The sequence below is a fragment of the Rhodamnia argentea genome, chromosome 9 (genome assembly GCF_020921035.1).
Source record: "Rhodamnia argentea isolate NSW1041297 chromosome 9, ASM2092103v1, whole genome shotgun sequence".
NCBI lineage: Eukaryota > Viridiplantae > Streptophyta > Magnoliopsida > Myrtales > Myrtaceae > Rhodamnia > Rhodamnia argentea.
This window is the reverse complement of record NC_063158.1, coordinates 19,171,556-19,191,605: the sequence shown is the minus strand read 5'-3', so window position 1 is coordinate 19,191,605 and position 20,050 is coordinate 19,171,556. Positions and strand designations below refer to the sequence as shown.

Genomic DNA, 20,050 nt, shown 5'->3' with positions numbered 1-20,050 from the left:
AAAAGAATTCTCTGTACCGGAGGTAGCATGATGGTGACCTTACGTCGGACCTCTTGGTGAAGACAGTGGAAGATGGCAGTATATGGTCTAGTTCGGCACACCAAAACCCCCTCGATTCCCCGTACCATCACCTTGTGTTCCAGAAGACCAACTTCCGCTACCTCTACTACCTAACAAGCTTGTTACTTCACCCTTTTATAAGCCAATCCAGAAATGGGTTAAGAAAAGTATTTGTCCCATTGAGTTACCTAAGCCTTATTCATGTGCACCAAAGACAGATTTGCCACCTGTATTGCCAAGTATTTATATGTTCCAACCTGAAGATTTTCCTCCACTTCACCTAGTAAGAACCGAGTGCGCTTCTTCAAATCTTCGCTTTCCTCCGTTGGAAAAATTTTCAGACCCCCAGTAAAAGTACTATCATGCTCCCAAAATACCAACCCCTCATGATGTTGATGCGCATGGTAGAAGAAAAGGCTCAACACCAGCAAAAATTGTTTTAAACTGGCAGACCGAAAATGCTTTGGCTCAAAACGTTGCATTTGATAAGGTCTCTACCCAGGTTGAACGAGTAGATCAGTGCATCACATTGATCAAGAAGATGCTTGAAGGTTTTCAAAAGAGGCTTTATCCGCTTGAAACTCAAGCGATTCCTCACCATTATCTTGAAGATCGGACTCTAGAGATTGAGAAGCTCAAAAGACATATTAAGCTTCTTGAAAACCAGAAGGCATATCTTGAAAGACATCCAGATTAATCCGATTCTTCTTCACAAAGCCCATTATTTTCAGAACTTTTGCCATCCCGAATTATTTCAGATTCTCCAGCCACTTCAGTTTTTTTAGGATCTTCCTCTTTTGCAACCACTCTTGCATCCGCACCATCCTCTCCCAAGACAAATGTCTTATCCCTCAAAGAAAAATTACAAGAAATTGAAAAAGAAAAACGAAAAAGAAAATCTCCTTTTCCAACCCCTTGAGCTCCTCCAAAATTTGAAGAATCACCTCCCGATTCTCCCAAGCCATAGACCAATTCTTATATGGTGTCCAATCCTTTTGAAAATTTCTTGAGACAACAGCTTCCTTCTATTTATGCTGTCAATTCGGCTAATGCCAATGAGTCATATGACTCTGATTCAACCTCGTAATCTCTAAACACCGATCTTCTTTCTTCAGCCTCATTTGATACTTCTCTAGACAAGATTCAGCCAGTTTCTAGAATCATGATGGCTGATCCCGTAGAACCTAAAGAAGAAGAAATGGGGCCTCAAGTAACCATGCCCTCGGAAAATCAGCCTCATCAAACTTGAGAACCTTTTTTACCTTTGACGACCTCTCGTTTTACAAATGGCCTGATAGACTCCAAGAGTTTCATGCTTGGATGATCGCTAGAAATTTGAAAGAACATAGTACTTATGAAGTACTTCTTGAGTTTACAAGCAGGCTTACGGGAACATTGAGAGATTGGTGGAATTTAGCCTCTAAACAAGATCAGATATCTCTCCTTACGATGAATTTTGACCAAACCATTCATGTTATCCATACTTACTTCATTGGCCTGCCTGGCAATACCAAAGAGCTCAAGAAAAAAGAATTCTTTGAGTGCAAATGTTGTTCCACTTCCAAAAAAGACCTTGATTGTCACTTTCGTGAGATGATCAAACTTTTTTACCACCTTGGTGTAGATGTGAATCTTAAGCCTGTGTTCATGACCTATATTCCAAAGGAAATTGCTGATGAAGCAGAAAAAATATTGAAAGCTTGCAACAAACCGGTTGCAGTAGCAACTATGGGAGAAATTCAGCAAGCAATTCATCTTGCTATTGAAGAAGCTTGTCATAGAAAGAAGCACTTCCAGCAATTCCTTCATGAGAATCGCAATCCGGATAGCAATTGCGATAAATCATATTTAAAGATTAAGTGTCCAAAAGATTGTAATGATCCATCTTGCGGCGAACACAAGAAGAATACTCATTTCAAGAAAATTTCCTTCAAAAAAAGGAAGTGAGGAAAAAACAAAGGAAAAGGGAAATGGAAATTCATGCGTTGAAAATCTTGCTCTTCCGTGATAGAGAAAAATACAAGTCGGATAGATGCTACATTTGCAACAAAAAAGGACACTTTGCAAAAAAATATCCTTAGGCAAAGCACTAGGGAAGCTACATGATTCAGAAGATTTCAAAGACTACGAGAATCTCTCTCAGTGATGAAGACATTGAATCGCTCTTCTCGGTTGAAGACGAGCCTTCCTCAAAAACCCTTTGCACCATAAAAGCTTACTCTTCGGACTCTGAATCTGATGATCTTCCAGGAGATATCTTTGCTATTTTCCCTAACTTTGTGTTAAACTCATTTCATATCAAACCTTCAATCTTTCAATCGCCCTATATCCCCATCCAAATCTTTCTCCCTGACCCGAAAGACCCCATTCAAGTGATTGCTCTTATAGACACCTGTGCTGCTGCATCCTTTATGGATATTAAAGTTCTCCCCGAAGAATACTGGCTACCATATACCAGGTATTTCGGTTTACTTTCCGGTAACACTTTTACTATGAAAGTTCGCAGCAAGACAATTACTTTTCAAATCTTTCCCGAGTGCTCGATCATTACAAATATTCTTGACTTTCCTTCTCATGATAAAGATCTCATCATAGGTTGAGACATCCTAGCCCAACTTCCACAGCTCAAAATTGTTTCCAATGGAATACAACATGATGATATCCAGATTTCTTTGTCCGTCCGCCATTTAAGAAAAATGAAGATGTCAATCCCACAAAAGCTAGTCATTTGGGAATGAATCCTAAACATCCAGTTTTAGCCTAAAAAGAATGCGGGACTCATTGAGTCATTGATTCACAATGGGGTTGTGAAGCTTAACAAAATCATGGCAAACTCGGATTAGTCATAAACTATCGGCCTCTGAACCAGTTCCTTCAGGATGATAAGTTTCCATTGCCACACAAGAATTCCCTATTCTCCAGTTTGGCCCAAGCTAGAATTTATTCCAAATTTGAGACCTCAAAGCAGGATTTTAGCAATTGGATATCAGCCCAAAAGACAGGCCCAAAATCGGGTTCCGTATTTCGAACCAGCATTACCAGTGGAAAGTCCTTCCATTTGGATTAAAGACAGCCCCTTCTTTGTTCCAAAAAGCCATGTGTAAAATCTTCCAACCCATATTACCAAATGCCCATATCTACATTAATGACATTCTTCTTTATTCAGTTGATGAACAATCTCATTGTAAGCTCCTCACTCGGTTCACTGAGATTGTTAAAAAATATGGCATCATGCTCTCTCAGAAAAAGATGATCGTTGCCCGGAAGGAGGTAGAGTTCCTTGGCATGCATCTCAAAGATGGGACCAACTGTCCAGGACCTCATGTTGTAGAAGATTTGCAACAATTTTCAAACAATAACCTTCTTGTCAAACAAGTGCAAGCTTTTCTCGGCATTGTTAACTACCTCGGAGATTTTGTTCCTAAGGTTTCAAGGGTACTGCATCCACTCCAGAAGATGCTGAAGAAGAACGCACCACCATGGGGACCAAAGCAAACAAAGGCTGTCAAGTATCTCAAGGAAATCCTTCAACACCTCCCTCCTCTGCAAATCCCCTCCACCGGGAAAAGAATTTTACTGACAAATGCCGGTGACAAATATCGGGCAGCAATACTCCTTGAAGAATTTGATGGTAAGCGGAAAATTTGTGCTCATAAAAGTGGTAGGTTTACCAATGCAGAAATACACTACCACTCCACCTTCAAAGAAATCGTAGCGATCAAATATGGCATCAAAAAATTCGAGTCTCATCTCATTGACTACCATTTTCTTGTTGAAATGGACATGTCCTCATTTCCCCATATGCTAAAGTTCAAATAAAAACAAATTCCTCATCCTCGGCTTTTGAGATGGGCTTAATGGTTTTCAAAATACTCTTTTGATGCCAAATACATTTTAGGAAAGAAAAATGTCCTTGCGGACTTTTTTTCCAAACCTAAGGAACCCACCTCCTCTATTAACATGTACGTGCAAAAACAACCCTTAGACGATACCTTTCATACAGTTAATATGAGAGAACACCCATGGCCTTCCCATCAGTATCCTCCCGATATTCCTAACCTCATCCGGAACAATCGGTTTTCAGCAAATGTTCATCTCCAATTTTGGCATTACCACTATCACATCTTCGCAGTTTATGGTGGATTAATGTTGAAACCAGGTCTCGATTATGATTATCCTTTCATCAGACCTCTTCGTTGGTCTCTAGATGAAGAATTTCGAGAAAAACTTAAATGGATGTTCTGGTACATGTTTAATCTTTTTCATGTTGCCATAGAATTTTCAACAGATAAAATCATTAGGGTTTTATCTCAAGCTCTTTTCGAAGATTACGTAACTCATGACCAAAGATTTCTTATGGACAAGCTAACATGGTTTCAACCTCTGTAAGCGTGGAACAATTACTTCAAAATGCAGCGAAGAATTGGAAGACCAGAACCAAAAAGACACATGGTTGTAATCTTTTACAGTTCATGGTGTTTTACAGGACCAACAGGAGACACGCGCACGGATGCAAGACAAGGTGGAACTTCAACTATCAAGCCAGATCTTTTAGAACAAGTTGCTCGAATTCATCAGACTTTTGCAAAGACAGTCATGGAAATTCCTTATGAATATAAGGAACTTCAAAGGATTCTATGTCAAGCAAATAGAGTCATTCCTCCGTAAGTTTGGCCCTACTCGACCGCTTGCTCATGGGACGGATCTAGCATACACCCCAGCATATTTCAAGCTCTCGAAGAATTCCAAAGAAATCATCCAGACTCTTCCATGAATATAGATGATTCACAGAGCTCGTATGATCCATGGGGTGGTCCTTTATCTCAATATCCTTATGATTTCCCTCAGCCAATGCTCCCCAATCAAGATATTTCGTCTAACTCCAAAGATATTCCATCCAGTTCTATGGATGTTCCGTCCAACAGTATCCCCGATGATCCGGAAACGCATGCATTAATCTCGCAGTACGAAGAAAGGCAATTATTGAAGGCCTACAAGCAGCAAAAGGATGGTCTAGACAGCTCAGACAGTGATGATGCAAATTATTATCCCTCATGAAGAAAAGTCATATCATCTTACTCAACTCCCTTATCTTGTTAATATGTGTGGTGAAATAATTGATCATCCGTGGTCAAGAGTTGTTATAATGGTGGTTTGTAATGTCCGTCAGAGTTATTGGTTGTTATCGTAATTTGTAATAATTGTCGTTGTCATGGTTTGTAATGAGTTGTTGGTTGTTATCATTATCGTGGTTGTCAGAGTTGTAGAAACCACTAGTTGATGTCAATGGATCCCAATTATCGTCATCCGCCTATAAAAGGCTTGCTTTGTAACGCATAGAGGCGGATCGGAGCCTCCTCTAATATCGGTGTGAATGTTTGTTCTATCCATGATCCACTAAAATCTCTCTTCTTCTCTTCAAGCGATATTTCAAGAGTTGAAATCCTTTTGTTAATTTAGCAAGACGATTGGTTCAAGATGCTCTCCGCTTGCCACTTTTGTGGAACCCGTGAATCAGAAATATCTGATGCCTTAAGGGTTGAGCCTCAAGAATGAATGCAGAAGCTAAAAGGCAGATCCCTTAGAGTCGCCCGCAGTGGACCATATGGGATTAGCATACCCGCTTCTGATTCAAGCTTGTTTCTGCTTCCTTTACTATCTTTATCAAGTTTTATACACATGTTCTGACTTGCATTTCATCTCATTCATAAAGAATAACTATGCACTCACTTCAATCAAGCATTAAACTAACATCCCTATATCAAAACTAGTAATGCCCATACCTTTTTGATGTGAAAACTACCAACTAACATATAAGGGCAAGCAAGATCATAACCAAGCAAGAGGGAACACTTGAGGAATGAGGAGATGGACGTGAGGGAGTGGCGTGAGAGAGGGAGAGGGCGTAAGCTAGGGGGAGAGAAAAAAAAGTGTGAATGGTTGGTTATGGAAATTTTGAAGAGACCTCACCCCTATTTATAGTGACTTTCTAGCTTGCTCCCTAAGTTTGATAATGTGAAATGTATTTAATTCATATTGACTTTTCCTAACTTCTTTTTCAAGTTTCATTAATGAGCTTACTTCCCATTAGTCCACTTGTTTAAGCTAGTTATCTTAGGTCTTAGAGTAGCCACTTATCCTTATTTGATTGGTCCACTTTCATGGTTAATTTTGATCCTTATCTCTACATTTAATACTTGAAAATGACATTCATCTTATCCTAACATTTAATGCTTGAAAATGACACTAATTTTACCCTTATCTAATTGACTTTGCATTGACTTAAACATTGACTTATATATTGACTTACTTTTTAACCGATGACTTTTGATTACGAAGTATCACAATGGAGACGGGCCCTCAGTGACGCAACCGGGCAGTTGACACCGGCTAAGTAAGTGCACGGGCGTCGGTTGTCCCAACAAAACAATCCGCCATCACGTCGGCTATGCATGGTCACCACCAACCGGGCGTGTGCCCCGGCTTCGTCATGCTAGGCCGCCCGATGATCCTCGGCTCGATCCGTATCATCCTTACTCATCTTATAACATGTTCTTAATCATGGTTAATCAGAAATACAATTTATATATGATTTATTAATCGATAAAATCGTGGATGTCACATTAATATTTTCTTTGACTTTACTAACGAAAGAGACATTATTCTTATCCTATCTTAAAAAAGATATTATTCTTATCCTTGAGAAATACTTAATTGACTTCCCTATTCAATTTGATTTATAAGTATCAATTCAAGAGGGGCTAAACACCAAAAATTTGTCGTCCATGGTGATGGTACTTTCACACCAGCAGCGATGGAAGGAGCAATGGCATAGGTCTTCCGAGACTCGACGGGTGTTTTGCGGGACGTAAGAACAAAAAAGGTTGCAACATCATCGGCTCTGATGGTAGAAGCTTTGGCCTTGGAAGAAGCTCTCAATTGCGTTCTCTCTCCTTAGAAGAAACATCGATCTACTCGAGAACTTTGTTTTAATCCCTCAAACAATAACTTGACCTGTTACTCAGATCGTTTCTTCCTAGTCGAGGCCGTAGCCAACCCAAGATCCGAATTATGGGTGGCCCATGGCCTAGTATCTTCTTGTAAACACTTGTTTTTTTTTTTTTTCTTCCTAGTCTAGGCTATATCCAACCCAGGATTCGACTAGTGGGAGGCCCATGGCCTAGTATCTTCTTGTAAACACTTGCGTTTTTTTTTTTTTTTTTTTTCTTCCTAGTCTAGGCTATATCCAACCCAGGATTCGAATTATGGGAGGCCCATGGCCCAAGATATGCCCGTAAAGGCTTGCCTTTTGATTTCCCTAAAGCCCAAGCGCTCTGTTGCCCTAGAGAGTCTAGTATGGTGGCAGATTGATAGCCAAGATGCAAAGGGAAAATGAATTACCTCATAATTGGGTATCCAATCCACCCCGCGCTCTCCGAGATCCTTTGTTATGAGGCCCATCTTTTGGGCTTCCCCCCTCGAGGTTATATCAATGAAAGGTTTGCTTTCGTCCAATATATATGATATTGTCAATCATTTGGTGATGTGTGTTGGTCATTTCGTTAACAAACGGCAACTTCGTGGTTGAAGTATGCCTATTGAGAAATGAAGATTCATATCGCACAAGTACATTTAACTTGAGAGTTTATTTTTCATATAATTTAAAGGCTTGCCATATTCATTTTTTAATGTTTAATTTGTTTTTAATTGATTTTTTTTTTTTCAGTATGCTATTTTTCATATTTAAGGAGAAAATTACAAAGAATTGAAGCCCAAATCGGATTGGGTGTGAGTGAGGATTAGGTGAGATCAGTTATGGATCGTAAATTGTATAGCAGGTCAATTTGATTTGATCCCATTTTTTACGTACTTAAACTCGACAGGACGTCTGTCCAATACGTCTAGTTTAAGGACAGCCTATAGTCTGTCCAAATGATTGGAGTTCATGTTATCTTAAAGAGAAGTTTGCAATAAAAAAGTTCTGGCCAAAGTTTTGGAAAAGTAAAGAAGAAGAGAGAAACGAAAACAGAAGGAAAGAAACGTTCCGGTTCACCATTTACTTTCATTTGAGCCGAACCGGGTCAATGGACTGACACTGCACTCCACTCTTTCTTCTTCGGCTAAATTCGGAGTCCCAGGCTTATCTTCAGCCGCAAAGAAGCGCCATTCTCTAAACCCTGAGCTCTCTCCCTGACAGTCCCCTCTTCATTCCACCCACTTCACCACCTTGCAAAAGAACCGGGAAAGCCCTGTACCCATCAACGAAGATGCTGCTCCAACCTTCTCTCCGCAACCGCGCCCCTTCGATCTCTCCCTCTCTGTCGTGCCCCCACCCTCTGCAATCGAAGATCTCCCAAATCATCCTCCGCCGGAGCTCGAACCCCTTCAAGCCGCCGGCGATATCGTGCTCGGTGTCGCAGGTCCACAGCTACAACACCGTGGACTACGAGCGGAGGCCGATGGTGAAGTGGAACGCCGTGTTCAAGAGGATATCGCTCATGGAGAGCCCCGAGCTCGGGGCGGCCACCGTACTGAACCAGTGCGAGGACGAGGGCAAGAAGCTGACCAAGTGGGAGCTTTGTCGGGTGGTCAAGGAGCTGAGGAAGTACAAGCGGTACAAGCCAGCTCTCGAGGTAAGAAGAGACGAGATGAGTCGAGTTGCATGGTTTGATGAGTATTCCGATTTTATCAGTGGTTAGAGTTCCGTTCTTGAGATATGTGCTTTTGTGCATAACATATCGCGCCCTGTTGGGTTGAGTGATTGGGTTTAAATGTTCCTTCAGGAGTTGGTTCTGCTCTTGCTGAAATTGCGACCCTGTTTTTAAGCTTTGGGCCTTTGTGAGGTTGTTCATTCTTCTTTTCTTGTTTCTGCCAAGAATGAATATTGCTTGAGACAGTGGTGGAAATTTGAATAAATTAACTGAGATCCACTTGACACGGCCATGGGTAAGGTGATTCGCAAGATGGGAGATTAGGACTTGGTTGGGGTTCAAGGTTGCAAAATTGAAACTAGCCAAAGACAAGCAGGCTGACTGCTCATTTTGCTTGGGGAAAGGTTTCCTGATTGTGGTTCTTATTCTTGGTTGAGTACTCTGTTCTATGATATCGATTGCACAGGGCTTTTGTAGCATTGGCACATTCTTCGGCATCCTTGAGAATATTCTTTGGCTAGTTGATTCTGTTTGTTAGCCAACTTGTAGATGGTTTAATATCTTATACACCTTACTGGTCTTTATATAAAACCTTCATCACCATCTCCAATTGTCTTTTCTATAAATGTCCATGGGATGGTCATGAGCTTTTAATGATGATTGCAAATAGTTAGAGAGGGTGTTGTGAGGAAAATATTCAGTCCTTCGGGCCAATTTTCGGACAAGTCGAATACCCGATTTGAGTTTTCTTAAGCCTTGGGGATGTGCTGTCTATACTCATGAGTCCTCTCATCAATATGGAAAATTAGGTCCAAGAGGCAAAAGGAGTATCTTCATAAGGTATTCGGAGAACTCGAAAGGGTATGTGTTTATAGCGAGCAAGAAGGTGGAAATGTGACTAAATTTGAATCACGAGATGTCACGTTCTTAAAGAATGATTTTCCGAAAAAGGGCAAAATAGGTGAAGGAGAGAGATTTCAAGAAATGGTAGATCGATTCAGTTTTATAAAACATTCTTGGTGGAAAAAAAATGTGAACGAAAGAGAACCAGAAGTATCATTTGAAATGGGGAGAAGATAATTTATCACAAATTGAATCTTTCGATAGATATTGACTTTGTCCAATGTTAATATCTTCAATACTGCAAAATTTCCGCGGTTGCTGGTGTCATGTTAGCAGCTAATGGAGTCTCTTTTTGGTCGTTAGCAAGTGATAGACTTAAAGAGCATTTTTATTGGAAAATAGCAAGGAATCAATTGGAAATGCGTAATAGAGGATAATTTGTGCAGCTCATTGTTTATTCATATTGTTTTGCAAGTCCAAATAAGATGGTTTGATCATGTTGCATCAACAAAGTAGTATATTTGAATCCTTTTCAAAGTAAGGCGAGCTGAGCACCAGCTGAAATAACTCCCTCTTAGTCAGTAGAATTTCTGCAGAGGAGTCTCTGTACGATACAATGGAATAAGAGCTCTCAGATCTCCCTTTGGCTTTGGCAGAAGATGTTCTCTCAGCAGAAATGGTTTATCTCGAATATAGTAGTTATGTGATTTAGGATGTTGACAATTAAACTTGCAGTTATGCTTAAACCGACATTTAATGTCTTTGCCTGTGGTTGTCTGCACTTTATGATCATTTCACATCAAGCATTCATTTCACGAGTATGTAAACATTTTATTACTTAGGTCAAATTTAATTGCATGGAAACCTGTGGGCTTTCCAGTTCCTTGTACAAGTTTTATTCTAGTGTTCCTGCCTTAGGATGTTTGTTGTTCATTTTGCAATGTGGACTGTCAAGTGATATTTTTACTTCGTCTTTTGGACTTCTGCTACCATGCTTTGGATGTACATTCCTGTTGGTTTGGATATGTCTGAAGTTTCATCACATATTTGTGTCAATTAGCATGGATGGACTGCTCAGTGCGTACTTCGACATTTAGCTATTCATGAAAATCGCTTATTGGCGGAAGCCCAAGGTTTTCGAAATCTTTGGTCAATAGGAAAGACAACTCCGACACTCAGTCACGTGCAAGTGAAATGGAATATCTGTTCATGTTTTTTGTTGCATCCCTGCTGTTAATTGTTTCTGTTGGGGTTATATGTAGTTTTTATGTGAAAATTTTCAGGAATCCTGCATATAGTTGTAGATTTCGGCAGCCATCATTTGACATGTGTTTCTTTCACTAGCTTTAGTACAGGCCATGAAATTCTTATTTATTCTCCAGGTGTATGATTGGATGAACAATAGAGGAGAGAGGTTCAGATTAGCTGCCAGTGATGCTGCCATTCAATTGGATCTGATCGCCAAAGTGCATGGCATTTCTGATGCTGAAGATTTCTTCTTGAAGCTACCGGATACTTTGAAGGACAGAAGGATATATGGGGCTCTTCTCAATGCCTATGTGCGTGCCAAGATGAAAGAGAAGGCAGAATCCTTGATTGACACAATGAGAGAGAAAGGCCATGCCATGCATGCTCTCCCATTCAATGTGATGATGACCCTCTACATGAATCTTAAAGATTATGGAAAAGTTGATGCTCTAGTGTCAGAAATGATGGAGAAGAATATACAACTTGATATGTACTCGTACAATATTTGGTTATCATCTCGAGGGTCCCAGGGATCTGTGGAAGGAATGGAGCAAGTTTTTGATCAGATGAAACGCGACAGCATGATCAACCCCAACTGGACAACATTTAGCACAATGGCAACAATGTATATAAAGATGGGACAGCTGGAAAAGGCTGAGGATTGCTTGAAAAAGGTGGAGAGTCGAATCACTGGCCGAGATCGGATTCCTTACCATTATCTGATTAGCCTGTATGGTACTGTTGGTAATAAGGAGGAAACATATAGGGTATGGAACACTTACAAATCAGTTTTTCCCACTATCCCAAACCTTGGATATCATGCCATGATATCGTCTCTTGTCCGGATCGGTGATATCGAGGGGGCAGAAAAGATGTACGAGGAATGGCTTTTGGTGAGGACATCTTTTGACCCTAGGATAGGAAACCTTCTCATGAGCTTTTATGTTAAAGAAAGAAAATTTGACAAAGCCGAGGGCATTCTTGATCAAATGGTCGAATTGGGAGGAAAGCCGAATTCAAGTACATGGGAGATTCTCGCAGAAGGTCATACTGGGGAAAGAAGGATTTCCGAGGCTTTTTCTTGCTTTAAGGAGGCATTTTTAGTTGATGGGTCGAAAAGTTGGAGGCCTAAGCCAGTGACTGTGTCTTATTTCTTCGACCTTTGCAAGGAAGAAGGTAATTTGGAAACCAAAGAGGCTTTAGTAGGGTTGTTGAGGCAGTCGGGATTTCTTGAAGATAAAACTTATGCATCCTTCGTTGGCTTATCTAATGGACAGCTGAAAGATGAAGCTGGATCCCAGGATGAGGGTGATGGATCTGAGGTGCTTCTCGACCAACTGCAGGGTAGCATGTGATGCGCTTGGGGTCTGCTATTTTGAAAATCTGTCATCTACTTGGAGTTGACGGTGAAAATTACAATGCACAGGGCGTGGAAATCCAAGTTCTGAAGCCCCAGATTCGAGCATTGTAGATATTGTGACAGAATAATCAGACGTTCTGTTTGCTGTCCCAGAATATGGAGCTTGATATGCCTCTTGCCGCGAAGATGGACTTATGGACGTGGGAATCACTCATGAGACAGATCCAGCTTCTTTATCTGATTTATTTCGTAACTCTACACCATTGTTAATCGACATCTGCTAAAAGCTATTTCGGCATCACGGAGCTCTCAGTTTCTGTGAATGGGAGAAATATTTGAATTTCATTCTTCTTTCCTGCCCTGTGAAGTTACTTCGGCGGTCGCATTCCATCCATGAGCTGTTCACTCTAGCAGTCAACTGGTTTATGAGCAAAGAAGGTAAATTTGCTGTTACTCTTTCATTTTGAGGAGTACATGAGAATACAGACACAGATGTGTATGTGTGGAAATTCGTATTCTGCATGGTTTTTTTCTTGATTCTTCTCTTGCTGAACGGGTTGTTTGGCGGTCTCAATGTATTTGGTAAAAGTTTTAACTATTGAAAGTTTTTTCATTTAAAGCCACCCTCTCTGCACTCCTGACTCCCCTTAAGAGTGAGTTTTGACATGCAAAATTAGTCTACCTCATTGGTACCCTTGGGGGTTCTTGACCTTAGTCTGGCTTTTTGCCTGTAAAAATCGGGCGGTGTTCACTCCGTTCCGGGACTTCGATTGATGGGTTTTAAAGATGAACATCATCTATATGAGAGTTCAACTAAATGTGAATGAGGGTGATTTCGGTGTTTGTAGTTTAACTAACTCAGAAGGCTGTCGTGAGGAAACGGATGAAGGAAGTATGACCTTGCACAATCGTAATCAATCTTTTCATTTGATTGCGCTTTTAGATCTTTCAGCTATAATATCTTTCGAAATTCAATTTCACTTCACTAAATGTTGTCAACAGCTAGAAATTTGCCTCCACAGTCTTGCATGTTTTTGTTTTGTTTTTGTTTTTGATTTCTTCGGCAAATGTCGTGATTCCCTTAATTCCATTTTAGGAATCTGCACCCCATTTGTTGAGTTTCTATAGCACAATGAAAAAGGGGATTCAAGCCTTAGGATTCGATCCACAAAACCCGCCCCTACCCCGTCTGAAGACCGGCCCAATCCAACCTGTACCTGATTCGATTCATATTCAAAATAATCGAAAGTACCCGAATCATCCAGCCACCCGAACCTGACCCGGAACAGAAGGAAACTTAATCTTAAACGAACCCGAAGCAATGCATGATTAAATTCTAGGTAATCCAAATCCAAGAATGCCCGGGTTTCACATTTGAGATTACTCTAGGAAAGATATAGTTCACTCAAAATTAGTTCGTCTACCACTAGTTCAAATTTATATATGTCCGATAATGAACTGAAACAATTGGAAGCGACATCAAAAAAACCAAAGCAAAAAGCAAAATAGACACATAATCAAACAGATTTATGTGAAATTCGAGAGTCTAAAATTAGTGAAGATCGGAAACAATCTGAATTTGCATTCGAAAAATAAAGAACTTGAAATGAACCAATGTCTGGATGATCCATCGCAACCCGACTTCTAATTGCAATTTCATAAGCCGAAATGTGGTAAATCTGAAAATATATCAAATCTAACCAAATGAAAATGATCCAACCCACCCTTGTACCGAACTATTTGAAGCTCAAGGAAACTGAAACTCACAAAGACCTGAGCTGATCAGACCTGCATTTGAAAATTAGACAACTCAAAAATTGAAACCAAGATGTTCTGAACCCAGCTAAAGTGCGTCTGAGATTCTGAAATCAAAAGAAACAGAACCGGAACCATCCGAACCGCAACTTTGCCACCTCTACTTAGAACTGCGGACCGGGGTTATATTCCTTATTGGAAATAAATCACCTTTTGTATTATAAATGATGCCCATGTATCCTGGTACTTGTTCTCTTGCAAACGCATTTGTACGCACCTACAACACAAACATGTGCTGGGACTTAATGTTTTCTTGAGCTAACCAAGGTGCCCATTGATTATCTAGAAGTTCTTAATTAACAATGGATACACCAATATGTTCCTGCATACTAGCGGTAAGCATAGATGACGACCCTGATGACAGATGGCACAAAAGCGGTGAGCGTGATGTAGCGGAGCTTGACCCTCTTGTTGGGCACATTGGCGAACGAGGCCGAGACGCATGTCACCATCATCGAGACCGTTGCTGCCATGGTCTCCAGATAGAAAGGGCATCAGTAGGTGAGTAACATGATCAAGAGGACAGAGGTGGAAAGAGCTATTAGACTTATCCCACATCGCTTGTGGAAAGGATTGGCAGTCTGTTTTATCAAGAGTGAATGTGTTGAAAACCAATAAGTTGAGTGAAAGAGCACCACCCGGGTAGAGTAGATTGCATTGTGACCCCGGTTGTCTTGCCACACCACAACCAGCGGGTTGACCATGGTCTGGAAGGTGACTGCAGCGATCAGGGTGGTCACGTACAAGAGCATGTTGCGGATGTCGGTCTAGTCTGGGTCCTGTCGGATATAGTTGAACGAGCTCCTTCTAGGTTTGATGCTGTCTTCCGAGGGGCTAGCCACTTTCATCAAAGTATATTGAGCTAGAGCAAGAGCTATTACGATGCCGAGTCCATGAAAGCTTCTATATACGCAAAACATTGGGCAATAGGCATAACAATGGACAAAAGTTTATTTTTGTCTTTCGCTGTAGTGTAAACATAATTTCTTTTTCGTGGGCCGAACAACATCACGACCAGCAAATGCAACATGTTTCTCTCGGATCAAATATATGGGATTTAGAACACCAGACTGACAGTCGTAGCCAACGTTGGATTGTGTTTTGACTTACCATCTACGTTGTCATGTTATGTGGAAAATTTTCCGGTGACGAAGGCCTTCGTCTCCTTCACCGCCCACCGGTTTCGTGGCTCTGTGAATGGGCTTCGATTCTCTTCATTCTATCTCTCTCTCTCTATATACGTACACTTCGAGCTTAACAAGGAAAGCAAATGTACATATCAGATGTGTAAAGCTGTGACATGGTCTGTTCAGCAGCCGTTCTTCATGATCCAATTTGGATTTGGTCCACGTCCATCAACTTATTACATGCAAAGACGGAGAGACGTTTTTTATGTTAGAATGTATTTTTAATATTTAATGTGGGCTTTATTAATTGTTATTGTAAATATTAATTGGTCTAATAAATATAGATAAAAGATTTCCTAATTTTAGTGAGATATGGGCATGGATAGTATGGGTTGAGATAAGTCTTATCTCTAATGAGGGGATAAGTTTTCAATCTCTACAAATAGAGCTCAATTCCCTCCTCTAAACCATAATATCCACATAACCTCACATAAAGGGTTCTCGGGAGCGATACGTGACGGGCCGTCTCATTGAAGCTAATGATAAAAGGGGTTCATAGAGGAGAAGCTCTTTCGCAACGGATCGTCGCAAATTCCGCATTAAGAACAATGGATCCAAAACAAGGTGCGTTAATTTTACTATCTTCTATATCCGTGATTCGTGTATTTAAATGTGATTATCTTGGGTAGCTGCATAATAGTATTAATCACAGCCAACATGTGGTATCAGAGCTAATGCATTCTTGATCTCGAATCACGTTCTAGCATTTTTTTCAAAAATTTATTTTCGTCAAAATTGAAATAAAATTATATATTCGGAACCTATACGACGAGACGAGAAAAACCATATAAGTTTTGCCGCTAGAGGATGACAGACGCACCGCCACGCGGGGCTACGCACCATTGCCCATTGGACGCGTGGCGGCCATGCGCCAATTGAGCGAGCCACGCGCCGACCAGGGCCCCGCACGTGCTTGGCACGTGTAGGGCTGATGTCGCCCAACGTTAACCGGGTTAAGCCCGACCGAGTTCGCCGATTCGGTTAGGCGAGTGGTTGGACAGATTTCAGAACCGATCGAGAAGCAGAACACGTGCCTTGCACGTATCAACGTGTAGGCCTCATGCGTCGAAGTTTCGGGTAGCGTGTGAGGGAGCGTGAAATGTCCGATTGAGGTATTCCAGGTACCAACGTACTCGTATGCTCATGCTCTACAAAGTGGTATATTTATTTTACATGTTTGATGCATTTATAGATGAAAAATACCTATGAAACTCTAAGTACGTGTATTGTTTGGGGTATTTTTAGCGTATTTCTATGTATTTCTATAAGATTTTGTGAAATACAAGTGCAATCTCACATGTAGACGTGGCCGGTTCCGTGGAACTGCCGGTTCCGGTTCCACGAAAAGTTGGAACCGGAACCGGCCCTTGAAAATATCGATTCCGGTTCCGTTTTTTAATTTTAATTTTTAAAATAATAAATAATAAAATAAACATAATAAATTATAAATTATAAAATACAATCAAATTGTACATTGTAATAAAATGTGGGGAAAAAAAGAGAGCGAGAGGAATGGACTTGAACTTAATGAATTATCATTAAGCGCCTACATATCTTCTTGGGGATAGAAGAATCAAAACCAATGTAGTTCTTTTACCTTTGATAACCTCAACTTACCTCATCGTCAATAGTCGCTACCAGTTGTGGTACACATGGCAATGGTATCTCCACAATCCTCGCTAAAAAATTCGTGTTCTCGATCCAGCTCTTGGTGTCGAAATTTCACCTTCATTCAATCCTTGACACAAGCTTGAGCTTTCACGGACTCCGGCCTTAATCTTGAATGGCGAGAGTCCAAAACTAACCCTCCAGAGCTAAATGCTTGTTCAACTGAATCTGTTGAAGAATAGGTTGCTAATATCCGGTGAGCGATGAGGGCGAGAACTAGGTAATCGATTTGGTGACTCTTCCACCACTTTAGGATTTCGAAATTTGTACTATGTTCTGCATCACGAAACTCAAATTGAGTGGTTAAATATTTTTCTAATTCAAAAATACTACGTGTTGCCCCTTTTTATTTTTATTTTTATTTTTTTTACCTACTCTTGAGCATATTATACCCTCTACTAAATGAACTACCAGCTTCATTACGTAAAGCAATAGATTATAAAGATCTAGAATCACTTAAACCATATCTACTACAAAATTCCCATATAATACTATTATAAATTTTTTAACATCTCATTGTATATTTGAAATATCTATTGAATCTTTCAAATGTAAATAATCATGATAATACACATTCAAATAATCTAGTAAACCGTCTAATTTAATACGTGAATAAAAAACAATACCAACTAAATAGACAAGAGAAATTTGAAAATAATAATGCAACCATTTTTCTCGCATTACTAAAATAGTTCGAGCTAATTCAGTATCATTTTCATATTTACTAAAAACATTACCAATATTAACACACTCTATTAAAAATAAATAAGTAGTAGGATAATAAATACCAGATAAAGTATTAGTAGCATCATTAAAAAATTTCAAAAAATCTAAAAAAAATTTGCAAACGTCCCAATGTTGCGGAAGTAAAGTAATTTCGGGAATATTTTGTGAAATAAACATACATAATAAATCTTTGTAATCAAAAGTTTGACGAAGCAACTCGTAGGTAGAATTCCAACGAGTCGGTATATCTTTTGGAAATCTTTTTGCCATTCTCCCATATTGTTTACAAAATTTTCCCCATGCTTTCATAAAATGGGCACTACTCCATAAAATTTAATTGCACCCTTTATTGGGGTGAGAAAAGTGTCAAAAGTTCGTAAACCATCTTGTACACATAAATTTAAAACATGGCAAGCACATCTAATGTGAAAAAATTATCCGCCAAAAGAGGGTTTGCAAATATTTTTTAATTCGAGAATGGAAGAGGTATTTGCGGCGGCATTATCAAAACTAATTGAAAATACTTTATTTATCAAATTATATTCTTCTAAAACTTGCCTAATTATTCTATTAATATTATGAGACGAATATTTTTCATCAAAAACTCGAAATGCAATAAGTGTTTTTTGAATGGTCCAATCGTTACCTATCCAATGACACGTGACACCCATATAAGAATGAATTTGCCAATGATCACTCCAAATATCGCTACGTATATGCACACGTCCATTGAATTCCACAAAAAAATTTGCTAAAGTTTTTTTTCCTTTTTCATAAAGATGAAAAAGTTCGCGTTTAAGAGTACTTTTTGGAATAGATGGTGCTTGCGGAACCAATGCAGTATTTATCAAATATTTCAAATTAAAATTTTCACCAGTAGTAAACGGAGCATGATTAAGGGCAACATATTCAGCTAATGTTTGTTTATAAAGTGCATCAGTGTAATGGAATAAAAGATGAGGATTAGAATTGGCGTACCCAGAAATTTGTTGTTGCGTATTGTCGATCCCTGCTTGCTTTGGATGTTTTTTCGTCAGATGCCGACAGAATGTTCCGTAGCCGTCTCCTTTCGTAAATTTATATGTTTGCGAACAATATTTATAATTTATATTATACTTACCTTCGCCTTCATCACGTATCTTATTGAAGTATAGCCACAAGTCGGATGTACTCTCTCGGCCCTTCCGTTCCGGCTCATTTTCCATTGACATTTCTTCGACACTAGTAGGAGGATGAAGACTTTCTTGTGTTGGGATGTGCTCGATGTTCGGAATCGGGACAACGTTGATATTATCGTCGTTGTCTTCCCAACATGCATACTCATGAGGATCATATTCAGGAATGGGATATTCGGAATCTCCCATAGTCATCTTGCCCTTTCTAGCATTTCTACTTCCACTTGCCATTTTTTAGAGAATTGAGCGGAAATCCGATTTAGGGAATTGAGAAAATTTGAGAGAATTTGAGAGAATTGTTGAAAGGATTTGTGAGAAAAATGAAAGGGGGAGATAGGTATTTATAGGCAAGAATTAAAAACAAATCATTTTTTTAAAAAAAAAAACCAACGGCCAATTGGCCGTTGCACATGAAACGGCTCTTATGGGCAGCGGGCCCCCGGCGGGGGCAAAGAGCCGTTGGGCTCTTTGCCCCACTGGGTCCTTTTTTTTTTTTTTACGGGTCGGAACCGGCGGTTTCGGGCCCCGATTCCAATTTGGCCATATCTACTCATATGTAAGTACCACATACGGATATGTGAAGCATAATTTATTAATTACATGTATATGGTTTAACATGTATTGTTGAGTGAATTAGCACGGCATGCAATTTTATGGATAATTGCCTCTAGTTTTTGAAATTATATGCATACGATAAATGTGAAATATAAAGTTTATATTCCAATTGCAGAAAAATCCAATTGGGTTGTGATTGCCAAAGTGGCACACTTGATTGGGTTTAATAAATAACGGTTTATAAAGTATTGGAATGTCTCCTGCTTTAATGCATAGTTATACTCCCAAAGAAGGTAATTGCATATTGTTACATGGAGGGTTACATATACAGCATATGGTTGAGAATTGATTAGTGTAAGTGCTTTCATACACCCAAAGGTGGTGATTAACGAAAATTAAAATAAATTCTCATGGCCGCTATAATGCAAAAAGTATACGCTTGCATATCATGTCCTCTGCCCAAAGGTGATTATATGATTATTTATGTAACTCCCAAGGTAAATTTTCACATTATGCTAATTATAAATATTGATTTTTTCAGTCACATTTTCTGTGAACGGCAACTCCATAGCTATTGAGATTCTTATTGGTTCTAATTTTAAGAAGTGGAAAGAGGATTTTTTGTTTGGTATGGAACTAGCGGATGTTTAGTTTGGACATGTGTGGTTACTCTTTTGAGATTTCAAATAATACAATTTCAATTTCTTTTCATTCAAATAAAGTTAGGTATTGCACTATGTCCAATGGATTGTACAAATTATG

The 20,050-nt window shown here is 39.6% G+C and overlaps 1 protein-coding gene and 1 long non-coding RNA gene across 2 annotated transcripts; one reads left to right on the top strand and one right to left on the bottom strand.

The window, feature by feature from the left end:
* Positions 1-6,034: 6,034 nt before the first annotated feature.
* Positions 6,035-10,085, bottom strand: LOC125316603. The gene is made up of 3 exons (XR_007199735.1): positions 9,760-10,085; positions 6,195-6,199; positions 6,035-6,045 (listed from the first exon to the last, which is right to left on the bottom strand). It is a non-coding gene; the product is annotated as an uncharacterized LOC125316603 (long non-coding RNA).
* LOC115726594 (pentatricopeptide repeat-containing protein At1g02150) lies at positions 8,177-12,701 on the top strand. The gene is made up of 2 exons (XM_030656544.2): positions 8,177-8,693; positions 10,937-12,701. The coding sequence occupies exons 1-2, from the start codon at positions 8,328-8,330 to the stop codon at positions 12,155-12,157; spliced, it is 1,587 nt and encodes a 528-aa protein (XP_030512404.1). The 5' UTR covers positions 8,177-8,327; the 3' UTR covers positions 12,158-12,701.
* The last annotated feature ends 7,349 nt before the right edge of the window (positions 12,702-20,050 follow it).

What these genes read in the sequence shown, in the direction of transcription:
- LOC115726594 (XM_030656544.2), top strand. Translation starts at nt 8,328, where the DNA reads ATGCTGCTCCAACCTTCTCTCCGCAACCGCGCCCCTTCGATCTCTCCC. An exon ending in GGTACAAGCCAGCTCTCGAG is followed by an intron (nt 8,694 to 10,936) that starts GTAAGAAGAGAC and finishes TTTATTCTCCAG; the next exon opens with GTGTATGATTGGATGAACAA.